General features: G+C 39.6%; 1 protein-coding gene across 2 annotated transcripts in view; it reads right to left on the bottom strand.

The window, feature by feature from the left end:
* Window positions 1-715: 715 nt before the first annotated feature.
* Window positions 716-27,552, bottom strand: part of RAPGEF4 (Rap guanine nucleotide exchange factor 4) — a 156,152-nt gene continuing 129,315 nt past the window's right edge. For both annotated transcript variants that reach the window (XM_054208785.1, XM_054208787.1), the window contains 13 exons: window positions 27,459-27,547; window positions 26,955-26,985; window positions 26,632-26,710; window positions 24,610-24,756; window positions 23,303-23,400; window positions 20,167-20,292; window positions 19,530-19,708; window positions 14,791-14,881; window positions 12,555-12,605; window positions 11,829-11,916; window positions 11,428-11,492; window positions 2,833-2,887; window positions 716-1,318 (listed from right to left, as the gene is read on the bottom strand). In XM_054208785.1, coding sequence (XP_054064760.1) covers window positions 1,191-1,318; window positions 2,833-2,887; window positions 11,428-11,492; window positions 11,829-11,916; window positions 12,555-12,605; window positions 14,791-14,881; window positions 19,530-19,708; window positions 20,167-20,292; window positions 23,303-23,400; window positions 24,610-24,756; window positions 26,632-26,710; window positions 26,955-26,985; window positions 27,459-27,547 — 1,227 coding nt within the window. In that variant the 3' untranslated portion in view covers window positions 716-1,190. The remainder of the gene's footprint in view (window positions 1,319-2,832; window positions 2,888-11,427; window positions 11,493-11,828; window positions 11,917-12,554; window positions 12,606-14,790; window positions 14,882-19,529; window positions 19,709-20,166; window positions 20,293-23,302; window positions 23,401-24,609; window positions 24,757-26,631; window positions 26,711-26,954; window positions 26,986-27,458; window positions 27,548-27,552) is intronic.

Here is a 27,552-nt window from a genome sequence, read left to right as displayed (position 1 = left end):
GGCATTTATGCAGGAATGAAGCTGAAAGTGCAAATAAGGCCAGCGACTAAACCCTTCCGGCAATTACATTTAATAAGGTACTGCGTGTTATTTACAGAAAACTTACATCACACAATTCCTACACGTGAAAAGCACACAAAGTATAAAGACAAAAGCTGCACTCCCATAACATGCTAAACAAAATAAATAAAACTGAATTTTGGCACAATAGCTATTACATAAATAAATATTCTAGAACATAATGCATTAACATTTATTTACAGTCTATTGAAAGTGCAAAACAATTGGCTGAAAATTAAGATATTTGGAAATGCTTAAGACCAGAAAATACGTGTTAACCAGCCACAATTAATTATAGCTGAAGTTTAAGGTTTTAATGTTCAGGAAATTATTCTCTTGAAATCTGTTTGTGCATATTGTGCTCTTTTTGAACCAGTTCTTTGCTACCTTTATGCTATTGATTTCAACAACCTTACTACCGTAATGGAATTTTGTAAAAACCTGATTGGTAGTTTAAAAAAAGAAGTAAAATGTAAACACGGATTAATATATTTATCATTCCAAATATTTTCAGTCCTGTCAGTTTTCTGAAATGGCCACCCTGCTTGCAGTAGTAGGCAGTATGATAAAAATTAGAAATTTTTCTTAGTATCTGTTGTATTTCGAACAGAAACATTTGTAAGTCTTCTCTGAATGGAACTATACCTTGGACCTCTCTTAAACCTACATTTTTTCATCAGATGCTTACATACATCTCCTACTGAGGTCAACAGTAGCCGGGCAAGCCAAACTGATGACCAGTTTTGGTCCTGACCTGGAGAATAAATCATAAAATACAGAATTTTAATTAGAGAGAAAGACACTACCTCCCTTAGAATTGTTAGAAGCTTTTTGTGTATTTTTCACCAACGATTCTATTTTATCTTTCACCTTTTTTTTATCCCTATGAGAAATCATCTACTCCACTTTCAGAATTAACAGTTCACAACATGGCCACCCATACAGCTACAGTGCATAAATCCTTCCTCAGCCAAAGTTCTCTGACGGGCTGGGACATTGTGCGTTGCCTAAGACCTTAGAATATGTTTTTGCTTATTTTTGTAGTGGCAGTGCGGTAGCAGAGAAAGTGAAGTTCTTAACAAGTGACCTTGACAGGATAAAAGATCATTTCTCATCATTGCTTCAAATGTTTATGCTCGACGCGGTTCCAGTCGGTGAGACATCTGTGATAAAGTTCTCTGGTTGTCAATCACATTTAATTGCCGCACATAGCTCCGAACATCCTGATGGTTCTTATTAGTTAGGGCTGCGTCAGGATCTGGTGAAAGAGAAACGATGTAGGATTGATACACTTAAATGAACAAATGCCTGAACAGAATGCATAACTCTTTACGAGCTGTCACAGGAAACACCAGATCCTGGTGAGTTAAAAAGAAAATATTTGGAAATTGCTCTCTCTGAAACCTTTCCGCCATGTCTGATAGTCTTTCTGGTTACTACCCTCACAAATTAACTTTTTCTCTCAGCTATCCTTGGCTACATTTGCTCAAATTGATGGCCCTTGGTTACGGTTTTATACATCACCTTAGCAGTCAACAGCTATAAATTATATAGCTAACTAGTATGATTTAAAGCTGCCCATCAGCTTTTGAACCAGCAGCTTTCACACAGATTGAAAACTATATAATTGATTTAAGCCTCCTTTCATGAAACATTCCCATTTCTAGCACAGCATTAAATATCTGTAAGACTGTAGGGATCAGTGGCTGCCCCAGTCGAGCCTCAAAATATACTGCCTGTTTACATTACTTAACATAACCGCATTATACCTACTCCAACAACAATTATGAAATACCACTGAGTTAAAATCTGAGTATCTTCAGCTTCACAGTGAACAGGTTACATTTTAATGAAATACAGGTTAGGTAACTTAAACTTCTCCAAAATAAAGACACTGAAGCATCTGCTATATATAAATACACACAAACACAAAAAGCACGGGACTTGGATACGGTACATCCCTATACTAACATTTTGTTATGTATAGTGAAAATCCACGTGCATTTCTAAGTATGTGTAGGCCTCACTAGTGCTTAATAGATTAAAATTAAAGATACATAGGCAGAAAAACCTTGATGGTGGAAGAAAAAAAAAAGGTCCCTTAATTGATCTTCTAGAGTTAAGCTTTGACCCAGATGGAAAGAAACTAGTTTTATAAAAATATATTGGTTTATATTATTTACTCTGTTCTTTGAGAAAGAGGAAGGCTGCTGTGAGGCAAAATGAAATGAAGCGCTGAAGAAATGCCAGTGTGACGGGGACTGACAGGGCACCGAGATGGGATGTTTGATCATACAGCTCTGTCATCTTACATGGCCTCAACTAAGTTCTGGTAATTATACTGACAAACAGGTTTTAAGGTCATCACCTTATGCGGTTATGTCATTTATAAACGTCATGTTTCCGGACTGGTTTCCTATAAAAACAGGGTTTATCTGAGCAAGTATCTTGGCTGGATCTGTGTGCTGCTGTCTGCTGGCCTTATTTCAGCCACTTCTGAACACAGTGGCTAATTTCAACCAATTCTAATTTGACAGATGTGTAGAGACCTCACAGATATTTAGCACCTTCACATGCTTGGAAAAGAGATGGAGGAGAGGGGGGTTATTAGAGCTTCCTGAAAGATATTTCACCCTGTGAAACATCGGAGGATCCAAACATAGAAGCATCACTGGAAACCAGGCTTTTGAGTTGTGGTACACACAGAATTAGTTGTAATTACTGTAGCTACTGATGCTAATGCTGACTGTGCAGATGTTGTAATACACTTACTGAAAGATTGGCTTCGGCAGAATTTCACCGTCCTGACAGTGTTGGCAATCATGCGCTGGAAAGAAAAGATGGTATGCAATCAGAGAACAAGCACTGTATTTCATCATCATTTAAACGAAGCACCTAACTGTGCCTGAGTGTGAAGACATATGCCAATAAAAGCAGTCATATGAATGAAAATATAATTTTAATGCTGATGCCCTCATGTGTAGGGTGTGATTTGCATTTACACAGGCTTTAAATGAGCATGAGTGTAATTTACATGCGCTCAGAGAACCCTTTCTCTTGCTTGGATGCTGTAAAAGGCCTTAACTAAGAATGAAAATCAGCCCCTTCAATGTGCCTTTCTTTGATACCATCTTCCCCCATTGAAAAGTAAAAGGAATATCATGTGGAACAACTTGGAGTATGTACACACCTTCATTTTCAGACCATTAGGTCCTAACAGCAAGGCCATTTCTAGAACACACTCAGCCATTAAAGAGCTTTCACCTTCCCTATGAGTTTGAGTTTAAAATGCAGCCCTCCTGGACAATGACAGTGTAAAATGAGCATGTGAGGGTGTATGTTCATGGATTCCCTCTGGAAGTGTGCTTGATTCACGGGTGAGAAGGCCACGGTTAGAACTGTGGCCGCGTGGGCAAGTTTCATCAAACAGACCTGCCAGACAGCGTTAGCTTGCACAAGTGTATCTAACCCAACCTGAAAAGTGGATTCACTTTTGGTGGACACTTCTACTGGCAATTCACAAAAAAAGCAGACATCACTTCAGTCCTTCTTGGCTGTGCTTGCTCTTCAGTAAATAAGCCATCATTTCACTCACTTAGGTAAGAAAATATTAATCAATACATTTTGCTTTGATAAACCAGATGCTCATTTACAATAGTTTTTAAGAACAGAAACGAAGGTAAGTCATAAAGCAAAACATTTCAGGTTAGTTCTGGACTGCAGAATTTTAACTGGCTTGTGTGATCAGCACCACACAGGCAATACACCCACCAGTGCGGGGGCAAAATTAGTTGTTCTGCATAATATCAAATAAACTGTAAATTCAGCAGTAAAACTGAATTCCTTAGCTAGATAGTTTGATTGAATCACTATTATAAGGACAACATTTGTGTCAGTTTCTTTTGCTTAGATTAAGAAAAAGCAGAGGAGGGAAATGCAATTCCTACTCAGAGTGTAACGTTTGTTCCAGCACTTTAAGGCGGTCCCATGATGACAACACAGGGACCTGTTTTAACACAGCACGCTCTCACCAGGCTGCTTCCTACCTCCTTGAAATTTTGTGTGAGATTAACAAGCCCTCACATAATGGAATAAACCCTCACACAATGGAATGATATATTTCTTCCTAGTAAACAGGAAAATTTACAGCATACTCTCCTCACAATTAATACGCAGTTATAATTTTAGGTGAAAATGATGTTATAAATAAAATACCTCTGTGAAATCTGTCATTCCAGATGTGGGAATGCACCAATGTGAAACATTCCTTACACTCATACTGAATAATCTTAGACATTTTATTGCACTGTCAAGCATACAAAACCAGGTATGGGTGGTGGTCAGCATTAGAAACACTACTGATACATCATGTACTACATTTTCATGGATTACACATTGTATAATCAAATGAAATGTAGCTATTCTGAAACTAATCTACAATATTTTAATACTAAAACACAAGTTCCCAAAAGATTTAGGGAATTTGGATACATGTCTGCTCACATTGTTCCTAAAGTCATATGTATTTACATGTGGAAAGTAAATAGATTTCAAGTAAGAGTAATTTTTATCCTATGTTAATTTTCATACCTCTTCAAGCCACTACTACTAGGCAGATTTTCTAAGGCACTTACCTTGCAAACATTCTCATATGTGCTTAGCATTAAGCGTATGAATAAGCCCCATTGACTTCAATGGAACCTCTTAAATACTCCAAGATAAGCACCCATTATAATACTGGATTGAGACAGAAAGCACTGCACATTGCAGTGTTGGTTCTTGAGTCTAACCCAAACAAATGAAAATCAAAACAGCACAAACATGTAAATGTGAACGTTTCATAACTCTGTGGATTCGTATTTGCGTCTGTTACATGATGCTGCTATTTTGATTTATACCATTTCAAAAAGTACTCCCCTAAAATATTTGAAGGAGAGACTGTAAAGTTGAACTGGACCAGCCAATCTGATGAAGTTTCAAGAGTGTCTAACTTCAAAGGAAGCTTTGCTAAGGACACTTCATTTTTATGAAGATAGGTAGTGTTGCTTGATGTGTAAATGTTTAGGTTTTGAAGCCTCATATCTTAATGATCTTTGGAGCTAGACTGTAGACTCATTGTTTGATAATAAATTTCTTAGGTGAAAACTTAGATTTACCAAAAAAAGTGTGTTCTTACAAACCACTTTACTCTTTTTTTTTTCCCCCTTTATGTGGGGAATTTGTTCTGAAAAAAAGCATAACATTCAGAATAATTACTGTAAAGCTGTATTGTAGCGAAAGACAAATTATGTGTGTAGCAAAGGTTTTAAAAAAGTTACCACTGTTTCTGAATTTCTCGTTCCAGGCAAGGAAAACCAAAGTGGCAATGAACTTGTCTGACTTCTAGTTAAAGGCTGAACTGCCTGGCTTCTTTCAGTTGGCTGAAAGGCTTCATTTTAAGAAGTTACTTTGCCTATTCCTGAGGATAATCTCATTCAATCTATGCATTCAGAAGTATCCTGGCAATGATGTAACACAAAGGAATGAGGAAGTGGGTGTTAAGGTAGAATAAATGGAGGAACCGTGGCAGAAGACATCATCACGCCCCAATGGGGAGAGTCTGGAGCATTATGTATCCTCGAAGAGCTCCTTTCACATTGCTTTTTTCCAGGTGCTATTGTACTTTCTAATATAAACTCCAAAGAGCTCCTCTTTGGAAGGTGTGAATTGAACAGAAAACCGGCATTTCAAGCAAAAGTGAATTTCTTTTCCTGAATCTTGTAGATAAGTTGGATTGTCTTCTTTTGACTCAAGAAAACTAGAAACACGTACAGAAAAAATGTTCAGATGGAAGTTTAATTGCCAGCTCCTTACAATTTTTCTCCAAGTAGAGGATTACCTCTAGTTAATGCCTGCAAAAATTAACCTCTGTTTACTCACTGTGCTAAGAAAGACCATCATCAAAAAGCCATACAAACCTAAATTTGGATCTTTCTGAAATAGAACCAATTGCATAATACGCCAAGCCACCGCTACTACCAGCATGCTATATATACACAACAATACCCTTTCAAGTTTTACGCAGTCTGGAATAGTGGCAGCAGGCCAGCATGTTATCTTCTAATCCACTCCAAACCCAGGTTTCTAAATGTTATAAATATTCATACATGCCATAGAAAACTACTAAGGGCTTTAGTCATACACTTTTTGCATAATCTTTATGTTCCAAAAATGAAAGAATGTTTGCCCTTTTTTTGCATAAGGATGAGAGTGTGAATTCCCTTTTGTTCATCTCCACAAAACCCGAAAACCAATATGCGCAGATTTTCTAATCCTCATTTCACACCTGAAGGGTGAAGAGACTTGACAAAAAGAAGCATCAGTGGCCAGCACCATGGCACTGTCTTGTGCTGCTATGGCAGGTCAGCACTTTGAGAGCTCTCTCGTGACTTCTGCTCCCTCTACAGGTGCCATTTCTGAGACATGCTGGGTAGTGCAACGCGGAGATGGTGCCACGGAAAGTGATCTTTGTTCAGGCTGTCTGATGACTTGAGAAATGGCACTGATAAAGTTCCCAAGTAATTGCATCTTCCCGCTCTCTATGAATACAAAATTCTGTACTGGCAGTCAGGATTATGCAGCTGAGATTTGAAAAAAGCACAAATCAGTAAGTGGTCAAGAGTATGAAATACTGTCTGTCCTTACGGAGAGTCATGCTCAGTACTTCCCTCACTTTCCTCTCTCTTCTTTCCCTGGCAAGATGTAATTCTAGGAAAGGGCTTTTACATTTTTTCTAAATATATAGCTATAAAAGCAGTGTCACTTGAATGTTATCTATTGCCATGTACTGCGCTGCAGGTTGTAGGTTGTCCTGTATCTGCTAAATCATACAGAGTTTATAGGAACTAATACTACTGACAGTTTTGGGGGCTCTCCTTCACCTGAAAAGAGGGTCATTAATGGACCTAAAAGACAAATGTGCATTCTAGATCACAAACTAGTTGTGTTTGCTGTCTATTGCCATCTTTTTATCTTTCACCTACTTGCAGCTCTCAAAATGTCCTCAACCTGCCAAACTACAACTACATAATTTCCAAAACTTTACAAGCCTATTCATTGCTTGTTCCTCTATGACAAATACGTCTTCAGTTTTTACATAGATGGGTCTTCCAAAACAACATTTACAACTAACATCTACTGACAACTTACTAGAGGAGGAAAGATGCAGGTAGTTTTTACCACACAAGGTCATGGAGTATATGCCAACCTAGAAGGTACATGGTGGAAACAGCCTGTACCTTGTCTCCATCAGCTTCTTACAATGAGATAAGTAAAAGACCCTCAATACTTCTCTAAAACCATGTCTTGTTTGGTATTGAAGACAAAGCCTTTTACTAAATGCTTACACTAGTAATACTAGTGATTTAGTTATTCTGTTTACTTACCGATAAAAGTATAAATAACATGCTCCAGGCTGGATTTTAAGGCCAAATGCTTGTTTTCTCCACCCCCCTCCTTTGCATCATGCAATAAATGGCACAGTAAAGAGCACAAGCACAGTGCAAATACAAAGAGTATACCTATTTCAGACACATTCAATATTGTTTGGCCACATCTTGTACAAACCAAGTGGGTCCAGTTACAAATTTCTGTCTTTACACATAACAGTGGCTCTACCAAACACGGTATTCTCTTCCTTGGCTGGCCGTCCCTGCCCTCCCACTCCTCACAGCCTCCTCCAGATAAAAGGCATCCAAGGAGATGGGGAGATGGGGAAGGGGAAGAAGGAGCAGGCAAAAGGCAAGCAAAGCAAAACCAAAACCAACCAAACAAAAAAACCCCAACAAAACAAACAAACAAACAAAAAAACCAAAGGCAGCAGCAGGTAAAGCTCAGCAATGTTCTGCAGAGTGATGTCCCCCCACTACCGCCAAGACCACAGTTGTGCCACTACACCTCTGAAAATACCGATTTATGGGAAAGCGTAGCAGGAAAAAATTGACTCAATCCCTTTCCTTTTCAGCTTGACTTGCTAAAAAAAAAACCTAGGCTAATGTGGTTTAAAACCATCTGTCTGTTTTTCCCTTCTCTAGATAATTCTGTCAAATTTGAAAAAAAGAACACAGAGTTTTCAAACATAAGAAAGCTCCTACCAATTTTCTATGAAAATAGATGGCTGTGGACAAGAGAAAGATCGTGTAAGTGCCCTCTTCTCCTGTCTCCTTCAGGGAAAAGGCTGTAGTGCAAGTTCCTATGTTATGACAAAAGCCTATTCACACAGAATTCCCCAGCCATGAAGAAACCACACATACCCCGGCCACGAGGAGAGCTCTGAGCAGAGCTCAGGCAGCCATGAAACACAAACGTTTACGGAACCAGGCCTCGCTGTTCCTGGCACGCGGGGAACTCCTGGCTCAGGCACTGTCTGACAGCTCCTGCTTGTTTTAAGATGCATTGTTTAATATAAATAATAACAGAAACATCAGAAAATATAAAAGATTTAAAGGAAGCTGTTTCAGCTGAAGAGATGCCACTAGATCAAACTTCTACTTTTGGCTGCCAGTTACAGGAATAAAGTTGTCAGCAGCACATCAGCTGTCGGGATCAGAGCTCTGTGGTGAGAATGCAGACACGATGCCAGAGGCTGTTCTCAGTTTCATCACTGTGCTTACACGAGAGACGGAGGGACCCACCTCCTCCGGTGGCAAATGGCACCACCCATGGCAACTGCCCAGATATTTTTATTCATAAACTTCAGCAACCATCAAAGTTAGGATGGATCAAGGGAAATGATTTTCCAAAGAAGGAAGATGCTTTAGAGACATCAGTAATAGAGTGGCTTCCAGCAGTATTATTCAGAGGTATCTCCCTCTGCCTGTGACAGAACATCATGCAGCAGAACAAAGCGGCAGAAACAACAAATCGCAGGACAGGATTCCTGTGAGGAAATCTGGTTTCTGCTTTTCTCCTGAAAATAGCAGAATAACATCACAGATTTACCTTGAGTTTATACTTATGTAAAGAGAGCTGAATTTATCTGTGTGTTATCTGGCTGAGTGGTCTTGTCTTCACTAGTTAATATCTGGCAATTATGTGTGGATATGACAGTTGTAAGCTTAACACAAGTAGGCGGTAGCGACTGAGGTTTAACAGTAGGCTTTTCTTCTCTGCTTGACCTGATGACACATGCAAAAAGCTAAAACCCGCCAGGTCCACATTAGGATTTGAATGCATTATGTGGGTGGAATCTGAATACATGTTTCTGTGAAGAGATATGGGTTGAGAGAAGCAGTAAAAACACCATAGAAGCATGCAGAATAGCCAGTGAAGAACATTAAAAACACAAAAGATATACTTGTAGTAAGGCTTGGAGAATGCGCAGAGTGAGCTTTTAGGTAGAGCACTAACTGAACAAAGTTTTAGAATACTGAGAAAGGAGAACATTTCCCTTTCTGTTGCATGGAGGAACATGAGACATTATGTTGATTCTTTGAAAAATACATAGCATCAAAAATACATTAATTGATCTTCACTTTCCCCTCCTAAAGGGAATGCTCAAAGCTTAGATTATTGATCAAAATGGGTGATACTACATTCATGCAGTACAAAATTTTATTTAACACCTTTGGGTACTACTAGTAAATCCACGTTCTGGAAATAACATACACCTGAAGATGAGGCAACGTGCAGACTAGGGTGAAAAGGGCAGATCTGCAGCAGCCCAGATATAGATCAGTTTAAGCTGCTACAAAATTCAGTCTTGGCCTTGGGAGTGCCAAACTGTGGTACAGAGTGGTGCAGAACCATTTCTAAATGACAAGGCTGGGTTGAAATTCTGTCTATGGGCAAGTGCTCACAGGAGAGCACCTGCCTCCTGTAATGGCTTTTACACATGATCAGGCATAAAGAAGAGCCTGAGGCGTTCAGCTCTGAGGCCTGCGGATGTACCAGCTCTTCTGGCTCAGGAGGTTTAAGTAGGCCAAGTGAGGTGGAGAACACAGAGCCAGCCACAGAGCCATGGCTACAGCAATGCAGCTGCCATCCCTCCTGCTTCGGAGGTGCTCCAGTCAAGTCTGAGGTCTCTTTGTGTTCCTCAAAATATTCACTACCTACACTAAAATATATCTATTTATCTATCATCTAATTATAACAAGTAGTCCAGGAAAAAGCCCTTTTCTGGAGATAGAAGGCTCAAGAACTTTGGAAGGAGATGGCAACACAGTCTGCGTATGCAATTAAAGAATGTCATTATTGCAAAGTGAGGTCAGGCTCTTACTCAGGCATTAGCACTATGGTTTTCCCACAAAAAAGTCTCAGCTTAGTAGAGAGGTACTTTCATCCTAGGACAGAGGCTGTCCTGGAGCTGCAGACTAAAATCTAAGAGAAGAATTAACTCAGAATGATGATATCACTGTGAAGTTTTCTAAAGAGCTGATTCCCCTCTGTGGTATCAGTGCTCAGCAGGTAAGACAAGCTCCTCTGCAGTGCAGTGGAAATAACCACGGGGTTGTTCTGGTTACTGTAGTACTAAGAACATGCAGATAGAGGTGCCAGAGTAGATACGCTCTAGCATGGCTGCTGAGTGGAGCTTTACTGCAGAAACAGTAAGTCAGGTTTGGTTTTGCAGTGCAGTTGCTCGTAGCTGGGCTTGGCTAACCCTCGTTCTCAGATGTAGGTGTCATTAACCACATTAATTAACAACATGGCCTTAGCAACCAAGAATCACGGAATCACCAAGAAAACTGCTTCTTACTTGAAACTTGAGTTTCAGTCGAGATTTCTGCCATGGGAAGTTGCCGGCCTACAGTTTTTGACAACGCTGTTTGAAATCATGAAAGCTGAAGTGCAGGATTTAAAATAAATCAAATTTGAGCATAATCTAACCTTCTATCATTGATCGCCCTTTCCAATATGAAAGCAATCAAGTCAGAGAAGTCTCTTTTCACTTATTAAAGGAAAGAAGAAAATAAGATGTTGTGCACATTCTGTACTAAAGCTGCTTTCATTCTCTGAGGAGCAATGCAGAACTATCCCAGCCTGAGGCAGTTCAGTCCTGTTCAAAGGAAGAGCAGTTAAAATCACAGCCTGATCCCAAACTGGCTATTAAAAATTGTCTCTAACAACTCTGCTTCCTGTCACTGCTGCTTGCCTCTCCTAGGAAGCATTTTGGCTGTGCATGGCTCAGTGGGCAGTTGCTTCTCCACCTCTATGAGGTTTTGCAGAAACCCAGAGGTCCCCAAGCACTGCGCACAACGCAGACTATTTTTGCCAGCTCTTGGTCCTGCCTTCACTTTCTCTAGCCCTGGGAGTCATTGTTGAGAAGTTCACTCTTGAAGAGACGAGTAGGGAGGTCTCTTTAAATTTTCATTTCAAATATGTCATACATACCATTTTTTCGAAGTTTACTAGATTGTCAGTGAATGTCTTGTTTCCCTCATGAGTAAACGTCATGTCTGTATAGAAATAAAAGCCACATAAAAGCCCATTACTGAATTGTGGCCATACAAAACAGCGGAACATTTTATCTATCCCTTACAAAAATCAAAGCAGCTATAAAAGTAAAACATTTAGTTCTTAATTTGCAGCATTTCTGAGACTAGTAAAATTGAGGTATGATATTCTGATGTACTAAAGCAGTTTTTCTTGTCTCTGTGTCATGCTCTTTATAATGGAGAAAGATCATACCTCACACTGAGATTGATTTTTGCTTTTTATTGCTGCTACTCTCATTCTTCAAATATTTGACAAATAGCTTTCAAGTTAATAATTCTGGTAACATCCAAGCTTACCTTTTATAAGTAGTGGCATGAAAGGAATTATTGGAGGGTCCAATTTAGCTACAGTTAGTCTGTAGGCCCGATGGTTTCTTGATGGATCCTTAAGAAAAAAAGAGAAATCAAATAATTACTACTATGTGTTATTATACGTATTGAGACACTGTATGCATTCATTTAGATGTCACAGCATTTATTAAAATCATTATTTTCTCCTGTGCCTTTAAAGTGCATCTGCAAACCAAGACACCTTTTATCATTCTCCCATATAGCTTACATGATGAAAATGCAGCTGCTAAACACAAACGTTTTTCATGCCAAATAGCAAGGTAAGATATGATTACAAAAAAATTGTTCATAAAAGGAACGACACATTTTTTCCTCCCTCCTTGCAGCTGCAGATCCAGTTTTGCATATGTTGTAACACTAAAATGTATTGCCTGGAAAAATCCAGGTTGGAAAATGTAATTTCCCATATGTACTATAGGAAAACATGTGATAAAGCTTTTCTGAGTTCCCAGATTAACTTTGAGTGGTACATAAGTTCTCTCAGAGTAGGTTCCTAAGAGTATAATTTATTAGTCATACATACTTGTTTTAGCAGCTCTAAAATGGGATCATAAACTTCTTAAAGTCAAACAAGGACATATAAAATGTTCTGAATCAAGGAATTCAAATCAGTTACTCAGAAACTGAATTAGCTCAGATTGTGCATAGAATAAGGGATCTATTGCTATTCACCATTAAGCTTTCAAACTCTGCATAGATCTTCTTGAACTTGCTTGGAAGTTTCTGTTAATAAAAACAAAAATAGCAAACCTTAATTAAATCCAATTTGTGTGGTAATTTTACTGTAAATGCTAGTTCCATCTACAACGCCCTAAGTCAGGAAAGTGCTCTTTTTGCCAGATATTTCTAACAATGTGCTAATCTAAAATACAACATGTCTCCTAGCAACCAGATTATAAATAGAGACGGGACCAGCCATGAAACCTGGATCCTGATTTAAACCCCAACTTGAATTTACTCCTTTAGGATGTTTAGATTCAGATTTTTGTTTGGCTCACACTGCAATCACTGAATTCAGAATGTAAGTGAAAGTTCAAGCCAATGGTTTCAGGACACTCCTGATTATAGGCTATCTGAAAATATAATTTACACATAGCTTGCGTAGGGGTAGCTCAGCTTAATTATTCATACCTATGATGAACTGCCCTCGCAAGGTTTTTTTGTTCGTGCTGATGTATCACCAACTATTGCTCAATGCGTGCCCAGCAGCCAAGGGCCTCTGCTGCTTTCTGGGGTATAAATTAACGAATAGTCTTTCAGTCCACAATACCTATACAAATAAATCACGGTCAGTTGATCAGGCAGTGATTGCGATGAGATGGGCTTTACCAAATATTTTCTTTCCCCTTCATGTTATGTTATATATATTAAATAACTTTACTATAAACACCGTAAGATGCGTTATAAATTAGTTTCAGAGATCACAGTAATGTTTTATGCATGCTCAGAATATGTCAGCTTTCTAGTTTTAATAAGAAATTAAATCAGACTACTGCTGGCAGCGGGTAACATTAAAAATTAATAGAGACTTTATAGTGCAGAAATGATTTTTTGCAATACTTTCTGCATTTGAAGTGTGTACCCTAGTAAGATATTTACACTGTGCCACAGCAAGGGCCTAATTTTTAATGATGTGTGTGAACAACTCTGTGCCTAGTTTGCATATGCATGCAGATTAGGTATTTGTGAAATAAGTGGTATAATTGGACATTTGCACCTGCAAATATCTAATTTGTGCATGCAACTAATGTAAATGCATGATAATATAGCAAAAATCAAGTCTTGACATGTTTTTTTTTTTTTAAAGCATATTCTGTATATATATCTGGCTAAAAATCAAGCTCCAGAGATTCTCTTTATAAACTGACTGCCTACAGAATCAGAGCATGATTAACATTTCCCTGAACTCAAGTTCATACCCCGCACCTAGAAATGATCTGTGCCCCTCCAGCTCAGACCCTGTGCCCATTTCAGATTGCCATATATAGTAGGTACATGCAATTCCCTCTTCCCTCCTGTACTGTCTCAGCTCTCCCAACTATTCCTCTCAATAGCCACAAATGAAGGGTCATTATTTGGAGAAACTGATCTGCAAATCTTTTCTTTTAGCACCGATTGTATATACCACGTGCAACATGTACTTTTGAAAATCGGACTGGTGTCTTAGTCTGATCTCCTATTTCGGAGCTCTTTTTTAAAAGTGTTCAAATTTTGGTCCCAGTTGCACCAATGACCTCAGTCATGCTAACTATTTTGAATGTCAAATGAACAAAATACATGCGCATTCAAATCTGCGCTGCTTTTGACAACCAGTATGTTCTTAGCGGTTACATGTGCTTACTATCTCTCCCTGCTGGACATTGCACCCTTTGTATATCCTCACATACAAAACAGCAAAGCCACAGAAAAAGGTGGAAGGTTTGAGAATGAAGACCAAACTGACAGCAAGCAGGGGAATGCATGTCAGAGAGAAAACCAGAACTGGTTAGGACAAACCCACATTTTAATAGGGCCACAGAGTCCATATGGAGATCAGAAAATAAGATGTATAAACAGAGGACGGAGTTTAGAGAAGTATCTATGGAGCGATCTCACTGAATGATCAGTACAGTCAGAGGATGGGCTGATGTAAGATGTTAACTGGCTAACTCGCTCATCTGTTGGGCAGTTTAGCTCATCAATAGAAGCTGCTGTTGTCACTCTTGTTAAATGCTTGCGAGTATTCAACACATCCATGGATATACTGCCTTACTAATAAGAATTGTCAGCCTTAGCTAAAGGCTTCTGCACAGGAGCTGAATTAGTAGATCTAATTTTACCAATAATAAAGGCCCAAGTCATGTTTTTGCTAACCAAAAGCACAAATTCCAGTCAAACTTCTTGGAATTGGATTTTAGCTAAGACTTACCTCCCACGTTAACGAGAGACGGCTCACAGCAACATTACTCAGTCCCATAATAATAGCGAAAAAGGAATTCAGATTTTTGTATTCTTTACAGCTGAAACACAAAGGGCCAGGTTTTAAGTTGCACGTATCGGTCAGGACACAAGTACACATGACAACCTGAAGAGAGCTGAACCCAGGCATCTAGCATAGATGAGACTGAATTTGCATGCAGCCCTGGCCAGCATGCCTGCGGCACACCACTTCACCAACGTGTGAGTAATCCACCATGCTCCGGAGGCTCCTTTCCTCTCCCTCCTAAAATGACCTCCTGCTTCCACTTCACTGAGTGCCAGCTTCTGCAGGACATTAAAGGAGTCTTTGAAGCTCCTCCACACCCAGAAACACAGTCCTGAGATGGGGTTCAATTCAGTCCCAGGGAATACCAGAAACAGTGGAAGCAACTGGTTTACAACCTCAGTTGCTGCAGAATGTGCTGACAGCTTCTGAACAGCTACTGAATGCTGGAAGCTGTCCCTAGACAATCTCCATCGCAGTTTACAGGGGCACTGAGTATTTTTAAAGGGAGAAGACCAGCTGTCTAGAGATGCCTGTGTGCCAGTGACCTCTCTCGCTGTATATGATTTCTACCTAGTACTTGTAGATTTTGGAACTCTTTAGGATGTTTCAAGCAAAGAACTGCCCTTTGTTATCGGCATCCTTTAAGAGGTCCTGGGCACTAGGAGTTCTAGGTCACGCTTTATCCCTAATGCAAAGGAGAACTTTTGTTAACAATCAGGAAAAAATGTGTAACCGAGTATTACGGAAGATACAATACAGCATATGCAGGAGTAGACACAATCTGACAGGAGCAGCCCACACGACTGCATCAGGTGGCTCATTGACTCAATGGGAAGAGAGAGAACAAAGCCCAGATCTCATACATCTGTGTCTCACTAGGTTCCTGCAAATAATTTGCTATTTTTCACAACTGATTTGCCAACATCTGATTTCAGAACCTCAGTCTCTGCTTCTTTTGCTGTTTACCAAGAAAACTTTCACAAGATTTAAGCTATGATTCTCAGACAGATTTTTTTATTCATCACTCTTAGCTCTGAGGCATCCTCAGCTCCAGACAAAATTAGTACAATCATCACATCCTACTGTCCAACTCCATAATTGCCACATCACCCTATTGTTATTCTGTTCTTTCTGTCCCTCCATTTCACCAGACTCGATGTATTGAGTGGGTAAGCCCTTTAGATCTGGGTCTCACTTGCGTCTGCACTGTGTGAACACTGAGCGCGTGAAAAAAACGCTCTCTCCCATCTGATGGTCTGTCTGTTGGAGACTGCTGCCCCCTCAGATCTTCTGGCAGAGCTGCTCATACAAATTCTCCCACAGCAGATTAGGGACAGTGCGCAAGGTTAGCAAAGATAAGCTGAAATGTTAAAGCCACCTCAACTTATTCTGAGTAGAGCAAGTCAGGGAGTGCCTCGTTAGTGGATCTGAGGGGAGACAGGGATGAAAAGCAGTCAGGATAGGCTGTCAGTGATAACCTCTTCCCCAGGCACAACTAAATCCAGAAAGGGATATCTGTCCACAGCCTGTGACATTGAGAATAAATTGTGGCATGGTAAAAATAATTAGTACCACACAGCAGTAGTGCTCTAACATAGTAGGCAGCTGCAAATGTATCTATCTGCAATATATAATTTGAATCTATCTTTCATTTTAAAAAGGAAATGTTTTGCTAAATACCCTGTTAAGCAATGTAATTTGACAAAGTCCCTGTTAAAATACATCCGGATGTATGACATTCTACACGAAATATTCTGTAAGTTCTACAGGCTCTACACTAAATAGTTCAGTTCCATGTAGAGGACCACTGTAAGGAAGGAGAAACAGTGCTGCATGGCTCCACTGCATATATGCTGCCTGTAAAATGTCAGAAAGTGGATCCCTCAAAGCACCACAGTATGGTTAGAGCAGAGGTCTCCCAAAACAGACTGTACTGGAAGAATCTTCCTGTTAGCATGAACTGTGAACACACACATAGGCACACAGCCTTGCCTCCAACACAAGCACACATGTGGTTAAAATCTCTTGGTACTTAGACAAGCATATTCATCTTGGAATTTTCCCTGTAAACACACACCCTTCAAAAATTTCTTACAGGCTCCTTGGGGTTATCACATATGGATATGTCTGGAAAGAATGATTTTCAAAAACTGAATGAAACTGTCTGATTACAGTGATACACAAGAAGGCTTCTAAATAGCCTGTGGGTATATCTGCAAAGGGGAAATATATGCAAACTGATTTTGTGGATATCCATAAACGTATGTGCAGGTACATCCTAGAAGGCCTTTCTAATACAATTAATGTGGGAAGAACTCACTGTAGGAAATATAGTTTGCTTCTCCCCTTTGTTTGAAAGTTTAATTCTGCAATGGCTGGAGAAAAGAGATGAACCTGGTAACCTCTACATCCTTTCCCAGCCGATGCAAAGGCAACAACGGCTCCTGGAACTGAAAGCACGTGTGCACGGCACTTGGAGCCAGCACCTGGCCTTGCGCTTGCCCGCACAGACAGGGAGCACGCATCACAGGGTGCGCAGGGTGGCAGACACAAAATGATGTGCCTTCTGCGATGGCATCTGAGCCCCCCGTCACAGAATTGAAACAGGGTTCTCAATAACGGTTACCTTTGAAAATCGGTACGTGCAAGGCATCTCGTTACCACCAGTCATGCCTAAGATTAATAGTGCAGCACTGTTCTCCCCGAACACTTTTCTAATGAGTCTAGTACTTCTAGGTAGGGTAAAGTTCTCATTAGGTCTCAAGGATCTTCACAAGCAAAACTTCCTCAAAGATATTGCTTCAAGGCCTGGGCCCACGTGTTTTGATCCAGTATCTTGGCTTTTTCTCCCCTCTAACTTGGGTGCACTTTGTGTTTGTTTTACCGCCTGCTGTAGCCCCTGTTACCATGGCAGCACTGCACAGAGGGCAGCCAGCCTGGCAAAACTTCCCAGTGCCTTTCCAGCAGCTGCAATTAAACCTGCCCACTCTGTTCGTACGGAGGGAAATCTTGTGCTTCAGATTTCTCTGCTTTTAGGAGACAAAGAGGACCCAGCAGAGCAGACCGCTTTTAGCTATTTATTTTTAGCGTTGTAGCGATACCAGAAACATGGAAGTAAACAGGAGGTTGTCAAGCTGTTGCAAATAGTTTAGGATTAAACCCATGACACTGAGGAACCCATGCCCTAGGGCAGTTTATTAAGGAGATATTTAACTGTAATTTTTAGGATACTTGATTTCAAGTGTTTATGGAAATTACTATTGTGTCTTAATTTACCACATTTCAACATTTTCCTATTTCATGCCTCTGAGCTTAGAAAAGACCCCGATGAGTCTGTGTGCGGGTGCCACTGCCCTCTCCTGGACACAGCCCGCCAGGCTGGCGGCCTGCTTCCCAGCTTTGCTCTGTGGAATGAGATAATGGAATATGCAGAGTATGTATTTTTAGAAACTAAAAGAGGTAAATTCTGTCCTCTGTCCTGAATATAAACCTCATCCTGCGTGCCTACCACTAGATTTTATAAATCTTCAGCTTCAACCGGAGGGCCCAAAGCAGTTCCCAGAAGGAAGTCCGTACTTGCAGAGTGGGGCCTTTCGCGCAGGAGGGAGGCACCCTCATCCAGAGTTTCAATGTGACTGCTGATTTCAGCTATGTGGAATTATTAATTGGGAGGAGGGAGGCATCACAGCTGTAACAGTAATCTCTTCCTTCACACAACTACACTTGACAATGCAAAAAAGTTAAAGTTCATGGTTTAACTGGAAGTATTAACTCCTTCGTTCAGGAAGGCAGCCTAAAGACCTCTAGTCACAATGCCCAAAGCCACAGAAAAACATTTGAAGAGGCAGTTCCTCACTGCACACCTCTGCACACTGTTTGTTCAGACAGCAACAGATGTAATAAACACACCACAAACTGGAAAGGAAAGAAAAGGGCAACAGTGACAAAACCCTGTAGCTCTGCAGGGCAGAGGCATGGCCCTGCTCCCTCTGGAGTCGGTCACACCCTTGCCCTTGACCTCAGCGATAAGGCGTTGAGGCCGACATGTTTGGCTTGAAGGCTCCGAAGAGTTTAACATGAATAGAAGAATAGAAAACAGCAGGAATTGCCTGCTATCCAACCTCTGAGCCAGCAGTTAGTAACAAAAAAGGACATTCGTATCATTGCATTTTTAAACAAAAGTATCAGAAAAATATCCCAAGCAGACTGAAGGTAACACGAGCCTCATCATCTCCATACCACATCTCTTTCCTCTCCACTCTCAGTTTTCCCACTCAGGGCAATTCTGAGAATGGTCTTCCTGAACAGCACCAGAAATACTTCTCAAGAAAATTAAGGCTCAGTTTTGTTAATATTTACTAATTCGTATATTAATATTTGCTAATGCGTGTAAAGGTAAATGAAGGATTCTCCTAATGAGCTGAAATATATTTACTCACAAATTTGATGTGAAAATATGCCCCTAAGAGATCATGGATCAAAGAGCAATCATGAGTAAGACAGAAAAGAAGAATATATATTAACAAGGTTCTACACAGCTCTGTAAGGAAATGGACAGAATTACCAAATAGAGAATGTTTTAACCTCTACTGTGTGTGGCTGTCTGAAAATAAAAAACAAAACCAACAATAAATGGACTATACAGAACCTCATTTCCAGCTCACAGATGACTGTATACTTACTGGGCTGCTATCTTAATATACTTCTTTAACAGCTGAACGCGCTTGCTGAGTTGAGAGCAAAGACAAATCTCAGTGACCACCCAGAACTGAATTTCATTAAATCTTCTTAAAAACAAGTCCAGATTTGCTGTGGTCTTTTTAAAATTGTGCCTTCCAAAAGTGTGATAGATCAATTCCAGCTAGGAAAAAGAAAACAGTTGCGTATTTATTTTTTTTTTTTTTAGAAATCTCATCTTTTGGACAGAGGAAAGAGGCTAAGAATGACCAGGTAAGTATCTAGCCTGCAACGTGCACTGCAGTTTATTATTGCTGTATGGATTCAGGTTGTAAATCCAGCAGACGATAGCTGAGGCTTACTAAAAGCATAACTACAGACTCTGTATAAATAGGTTAATACCTTAAAGCATACAAAAGTAATTCAATAAGCAGCACATGTTCAGGAGAAGTTTAACTTAATTTTTGCATTTTTCTATGAAATTAAGAATGCCTTATACTTTCAAAACTTGTTGGTGGCTTAATTGTAATATTTTTGAAAATCAAGCTTAGAGAAAATTTTTCAAATAATGCACAAATCTAAAATGTACAAGTAAACATTTTCTAACAGATTCTAATCTGCTGAACAGATAGATCCTCATACCTCATGCACACAGTTGAAGAGCTCCCAGTCATAAATTGTCATCTGATGTGCTAGGTCTTTGGAGCTCATCAGTTCAAATGTTCCCACTGTACCAGTAGATGGTCCTTCTTGTTCTGGTAATGGTGCCTACAAATGGAAAAATGGTATAAAAATGCATGATTGGTGCTTTTCTTCCATAATGTTTTTGATTTTTTTTTTTCAGTGTGACCATTTTCCTAAGCATGTTTCTAATAGGAAAACTGAAATTTGCTTTTAACCACAGGCCGGCATTAAGAAATGAGAAGCCCTGTGCAAAATCAGTATCCACTATGCACAGGACAGTCAGGAAAATTCTGAAAGCCCTTCAGAGGCATGGTAAGGAAATAAAACAGACTGTTCTCAGTGTGTTATTTTTAGCATTGGTATAAAATTTGAAGCCAGAAATAAATACTTCAATACACGTTGTGCTAACTAAAGCATGTCTGTTTGTTTAGGAGCATAGGTCTTTCCACAGAGCTTTTGTTATCAGTTTCCTTTTTCACTTACACAAATAACTAGGCCACAAAGCACAAGCCAAATACTTCTGCAAATTACTGATTCTAATGATGAGAATTATTACATCTGCCGTACTTCAGAAATCTGCAGTGATTGCAAGATCTTTTGATCATTTATAAAATAAGCCTCATACCTTCTCTTTGACAGTACACGGATGCACTATTTGTGATTGCAAAACTCCCGGCTGTGCTAATTAAAATTATACGCACACAGTCTTATGAGAAAGAATCCTTTAAACTATTCAAGTATAAAACATTTTTGAAAGACACTTCCATACCACCCAATAAATGAGATGTGATCTACAGTTTTGTACATAAGTAAATCTTATATTAGAGAGAGATTTAAAACATGGCTTGAGACCGAGTCAGATTTGAAGTCGTCTGTTGTATATATTAGGGTCAAAGTGTTTTAACCAGCGCTGCTAAAATATTAACAAACAACCCTCTTGCAAATTCAAACGCATCACATCAGTAAAGCTTCCTGTGATGCGACTTTTTAATTGTTTTGTTTCCAGGAGAGGGCAGTAGAGTTCACTTACGAGTTTCTTTCTCAATTTCTCATAGGGTCTTTGTTAGATAATTACAGAGCAGGGAATTGTCAACAGGCTCCTTTCTGAGTTGAAACTCAATACAGTCTGCAAGATTAACAGACCATATTTACACACTGCAATATCAAATATAAGCTTACTAAATGAATCCCCTTTTATATAAGAACATTATATTACCAACAGAAAAAGGACTGACCAGATTAATACGTCAAGTCACTTTCTCAACAACACAGAGTATGTAGGAGCTTTATTTCTGCACAAGTTCTTGCTTTGTACTGTAGGGAAAACTTGTCTTTCAAATATCATCATAATACAAACTAATTAAAAATAATTAAACTAAATCACAGGCATTATTACCTTAAAAGTTCCACCTACAATTTTAAAAAATAGTGTGTATAAGCGAAGTATTATCTAAAAGAATCAGGACAGCCATCAATCTTGTAACAGCCTGAAGATTGCTCTGAATTAGGATTTGCACAAACACAAAATTTCTTTAGTTTAAGACAGAGTATGAATTAAAGGTACAGCAGTTTTGTGTAGAAAATCCTAATTTGTAGAAATCTGTGGAAAGAGAATTGCCCACAGACTGAAAGAGGGCTTTTTTTCCCCTATTTGGAGACAAACACAACATAGCTGTTACCATAACAAACACATATTTTCCAAGGCTGGGAAAGAGGCACTTAGATGTAAACTCATTGCATATTTGAAAATTCATATAACCCAGAACAATTTTCACATGGGAATTGCGAAGTGTAATGCGAATAATTGTACATGCACAGGCAGCAGCCAGAAATTGGAATGTGAAAGGATTAAACTGGGAGGGAGGTAACGTAACATTTTTCAATTTGTTTATACCTCTTGGAAAAAATGCAGCAGATAAGGGGATGTATTCTGCTATGCAGTGCTGAGAACCTTTTTAAAGGTGCTGAGTGTTCCTCCCTAATGCCTACTGAAGTCAGTCCACTTGATGAAAGCTAGCACATTGCAGCCCTCTATCTTGGAGCTCCCTGTAGCATTTCGAGTACTTGATCCATGGTAAACAGCAGAGGGGAAAAGGCACGGAAAGTCATGACAATTTGCTGCCAAAGGTATGTCTACACAGACAATGCAGAGCCATATAAAAGTACCCAGCGTAATTGTACTGATGCAACACCCCTGCTTTAGAGTAGCATGCCCCATGAGGGTATCTACTTGGCAGGATTAATTAACCTTAAGGGAACACCAGAATTTAATAAACTGAACAAGGGGTATCTCTGCATGGAACTGCAGTACACTGGATGTGGATTCCTTGGCTACTAAATTGAAAGCAGCAGCAAAGCACAGATTTTACCATATCTATAAAAGAAATCAGGCATACATACTAAGTGGCTTGTTAAAAGCATACAGGAGGCTGAAACAAGGCTAGGAGTAATAGAGTTCATGCTGACATGACTTGGCAATGACATTTGTTTTTAATGAAATAAAAGGAACAAAAAGTACAGTCAAATCAAACTCTATAAAAGCAGACCCCATGGAGATCGTTAGAATTACTGTATAAACTATAAGTACTTATGAACAATTCTACTTAAGAAAAAACAGACTTTCTACCAGGAATATTTTCTGTGACTCTAGTTAGAATCATCTGAGATTTTGACACAGTATTTTGTGGAGCTGAGAAAGAAAAGATTTTAAGGAATTTACTGTCAGAATCAAAACTCCAGAATGCTTTAATTGGTAACATCTATCTTCAACAATATATCCCTGTGGATATAATTCTGTGATCAGGAATTACTGCATGTCTTAGTGACAATATGCAGCTCTTCCTAACATGCTCAGTGTGACGCAGGGAATACTGGGAGCAGGTGCTGTCATGTGGATCAGATGGATTTCTGCACTACTTAGGAAACTGTAACATGACCTTGTTTTAATTTCAGGGCTCATCCCATAGCACTGTGATAAAGCCCTTTGTGTGAATGTTTCCACTAGTTTTTACTTAATGCATTGATAACAGAAAGAGGGCGGAATGTTCAAATAAACTGAAGAATTGAACTTTCTGAGAACTGCATGCATACATACCAATGAATCAAACTCATCCCGTGGGCAAGCAAACAGCCGGCCGTTAACACTGAGAGTTGTAAACACTGAAACATCATGAGGTTTGAGCACAACCTTTTCTGTAAACATGAAACAGAAGATTGTTTGTTATATATATGTAGAATTTACAGCAGGACTGATCCAAAAGCTGCACATATCACCCTTCTGGGAACAAATTTTGCACAGTAAACCAACGTCCAGGGTACACAATAGATAATGACAAGGTCCTCTTTATTGAAGAAATGTGACAGCAAGCTCAGCCCAAACCAGTCTCCTACAGATCTGGCATACAGAACTGGAATCCTGTATAGACAGGTCAAGAAGCTTGTGCTGCCATCTCTAGAAACTAACTGCAAAAATTCAGCCATAATTAGGGACTCCATTCGTTCTTCTCTGAGCTGTAAGCATTTCAAGAGCTGTTCTTAACAGAAATTTCCTTGGAAGACAGTAACTGCATAAGAAGCTGATGAAATGCAACTGTACTCAAATCTCATTACAGCAATTCTAAAACAGCATCACATCACAGGTAAAGAAAAGATAATGAAGTAACTTACAAAACAGTCTCTTCCAGCGTGTGCTGGCTGTCAGCAAATCTGACAATAAAAAATTGCTGCAAGTGCAAAAAGTAGACCTGCCTGGTGTCAGTTCTCAGGAATTGAGCTGGTTTTGGCAGGCATTGCTGTTTGCAAAAATGCCTTCCAACACAGTTCTCATCAGCTCTGTGTGTGTCCACACAGTCATACTCAACCACAGCACTTCAGCAACACCAATTCTCCAGCTGAATTCACCTTGCAGGTACTCTCCCATTTCCACAGCCTATAGTGGGGGGCTGGCTCCTGACCCTTTGCCAATGCTACTAGGTCCATGGGCTTGGCACTAAGTGGCTCAGTAGTGGATTGCATGGACAGAGTGGCCAGCATGGTAGTGACCATGACTGCAATGTCTACGCTGCAGTGTTTTATGCTGTTGTCAATTAATTTGTCTAACCTGACATTATCCATGCTTACCTCCTGTACCTATTGTTAAAAAACTCTTACAAGTCTTACAGTGAAGGAAACGGGGTAGCTCTGCTCTGCAACATGCAGATACACAAGCTTCTCCATTTTTGCTGTCTCCCATTTGAGCTCCAGTCTGTGCCTGCAGCAGGGAAAGGACTTGCGTCTAAGACAGAATTGCGTACCAGCTAAACATGCACACAGATATAAAAGGCTTGACTGAATTAGTCTTTCAGTCCCTCCTGATATTCTGCTTCACCGTGAGAAGTGTTTAAGATGATGCAAATACAGTACCTCCTCCTGAGCTCATCTTTACGATGATGAGGCCTTCTCCAGAACCCAGCTTATCAGCTACTGCGCTGATCACTTCCTTCACAGAGGAAGACACTGGCACCCGGATAGTGGTGTAGGTTTGGTCTACGCAGTACACCTTAAACAGAACTAAAGAAAAAAAGATTGCACTGTGTAAGCCACAGCTAACAACACAGAGACTTTACTGTAAAAATAACTTTCACTTCAGTAGCCACTCCTCACAAATAAAAAACAAATAAAGCAACAATAAATCATTACATACTACACACTACACTACACTACCTCCACAAAATGGGGAGTTTTGATAGGTCCCCATTCCTCAGATACTCTACAATTTCTAGTGTAGAAATCTCTGATTTCCCAGAGCTTTTAGTAAACCATGAAGTACTATTTTTTCAGTATTGCTACATTATTTACGGATGCCAATTTAATCTGGCACTTTGTTATGTTCCAGACATTATAATATTTTAAATCAACACTTCTTTTCAAGACTCAGGAAAACTGGCTGCAAACTCTCTTAATTATAGGAAAATACTTTTCATATTTACAAAATAGATTTGAAAATAGTTTTGGTTACAGTCAGAACTGAAATCAAACTGTGTTGCAACCATTTTTTACAGGCAAGTACATAATTGCTGAATCAAAAATGTTGCGGATGATGAAGAAAAATACCCGAACAAGAATACACTTGAGTGTACAGTGCAAATTGGCTCACAGAGTAATACATGAACCCAGGCCTCAGGCTGCCTAGAAATCAATATGATAGTATGTTAGCCTGCAAAAAGCAAGGCAGCACAAAGTGACACGGATTTAGGACAGAAGAAGTTAGCAAAATACTCCTTCAGCTCAGCTGTCAAGCCAAGCCAAGCAGCCCCTGGGGTTGCAGCTGTCCATGGATTCTCACCGTTCATTGTGCTGCCTGCCCTACGAGTGAGAAAGGTGCAGCCGTATGAAAGGGGCAGTTACTGCCTGTCCACACGACACAAGAAGTGGTACTTCCCTGGCAGCAGCAACTGTTCTGCTCTTTGTAGACCTAGAAAAAACACTGATATGGACAACAGAAGCTGCACACCTGGCAGGATGTCTGCTGTTCATACACAGTTACTTCCAACTTTTGAAATGGCGCTTCCGTTGGTTTGATTTACACCACCAGCTTTCTCAGCTATATGACCTTGCATTTTGTTCCCTTATTTTTACTGTTGTTCGCTAGCAAGAGCTATCCTTTAATATCAAACACCTTGAAGCAGATGCTATTTTCTGAGATGAAGACACACCAAAACAACCATTGAGAGACTGGCCCTAGCAGTTGCAAAGAAATCCTCAGATTTATGAGTTTTAAGGGGCATGTATCATTGTTTACAATGAACAGATCTCATCAGTAGAGCTCAGGATTTTGTTCATATAGCAGTGCTTCAACCTGCCTGAAGTAAAGGTCAATATGAAAAGCCAGTACAACTGAAAATTGTATTCTGATACACTGCTGTAAATTTTACCTTGATGTCTTCAGAGAATCAAACAATAGCAATAGGACAAACCAGCAGATTTTGTTTTCTCGTCTGTGTGCCACAGGGCAGAGATCCATGGCATGATTATCTGCTCCGCTCCTATCTTGCAAAGGAACAGCTGTACATGTTAGCTCAAACTAGGTAGGGGTGACAGAGGCTTAAACACTACCTTCAGCACCCACCCACTATTTATTACCTGCATGGGCACTGTCTGTGCTGGTTCTCACCTGTTTTGTTTGTTCCTTATTTAAAGGTTTTTACATCTTTCTCTGAGGAAGCACAGCATTTGATAGCACAAGTTACTAAGGGAAAAGACCAGGAGCACTTCAAACCAATGATGGAGAATGTTGGGTGAGCAAAAGCAAACAGCGTTTGCTTTAGGCCAAGCTTCAAAACTGTAGGTAGGTACTTTTGTTTATTTTTAGACCATTTTTTTCAGAGAGACAAATTTACTGCAAATCTCAGTGGCTCAAGAAAACTTTGCAGAGAAGGAACTCACCTTCGTCGCTGCCCCTGATAGGCTGGCGTTTCTGTGCTCTGTCATCACTTGTGTTGAACAGCTGCAGAAGAACTTTGTGCTGAAAATGAATCATCAGGATTCACATTAATGCAAAAAGCAACATTATGGGCTAGACATGAACTATAATAGATCTCTTACCAATGGCAGGAAAAAGAGTAGCAATGCGAAATTTGACACTTAATGTTAAAAGCTATTTCTCGATGTGTTGTTTTAATATACCCATGATTACCAAAGATATGATGCTTATGAATTTGCTGCACTAAAGCTTTTACTTTAGAAAATGGACAAATAAATTATCTTACCTTCTTTTGTGATGCTTTAGGTTCTTCAGAACTATGAAAAGGTAAAGCATAGAATATATAATTAAATATTACCTGGAAGAATTTGTGTACAAAATCACCTATAGAACATGGCCACTTGTCAAACTACATTATCAACGTATTCATGTTTGCATATATGAAAAGAAGGCTAGATGATAGCATAGTTAATCTATGACCAAGGCAGGTAAAATACTGTACGAAGTCCATGAAAGCACAAAATGAGCATCCAGTTTAGTTTCAGTGGTGTGTACATAATTTCTTATTCCTTCTGTCAACCTTTTAATTAGAGTTTGGTGTTTGCAAGGATAATGTGGAAATAGAGGGCCATAGGCATTCATCCAAACAAGCTTGCATGCAAACATTCAGTCTTGTATGACAGAGTGCCATTCACAGAACGGATTTTTAATAGATATCAGCAATAAATTTTCTTCATCTATTTACTGACAAGAAGGGTGAGGGGAGGAAAGAAGAAAAAACTGTGCTTACATTTGCTTTACAATTTTCTCTAGCTCTGGAAGTTGCTCCTTTAGTGCTGCAATCATTCTAGTATCATCTGATACAGATACATAAAATTCCTGTA

The sequence above is a fragment of the Rissa tridactyla genome, chromosome 7 (genome assembly GCF_028500815.1).
Source record: "Rissa tridactyla isolate bRisTri1 chromosome 7, bRisTri1.patW.cur.20221130, whole genome shotgun sequence".
Lineage (NCBI taxonomy): Eukaryota > Metazoa > Chordata > Aves > Charadriiformes > Laridae > Rissa > Rissa tridactyla.
This window is presented reverse-complemented; position numbering and strand designations above follow the sequence as displayed.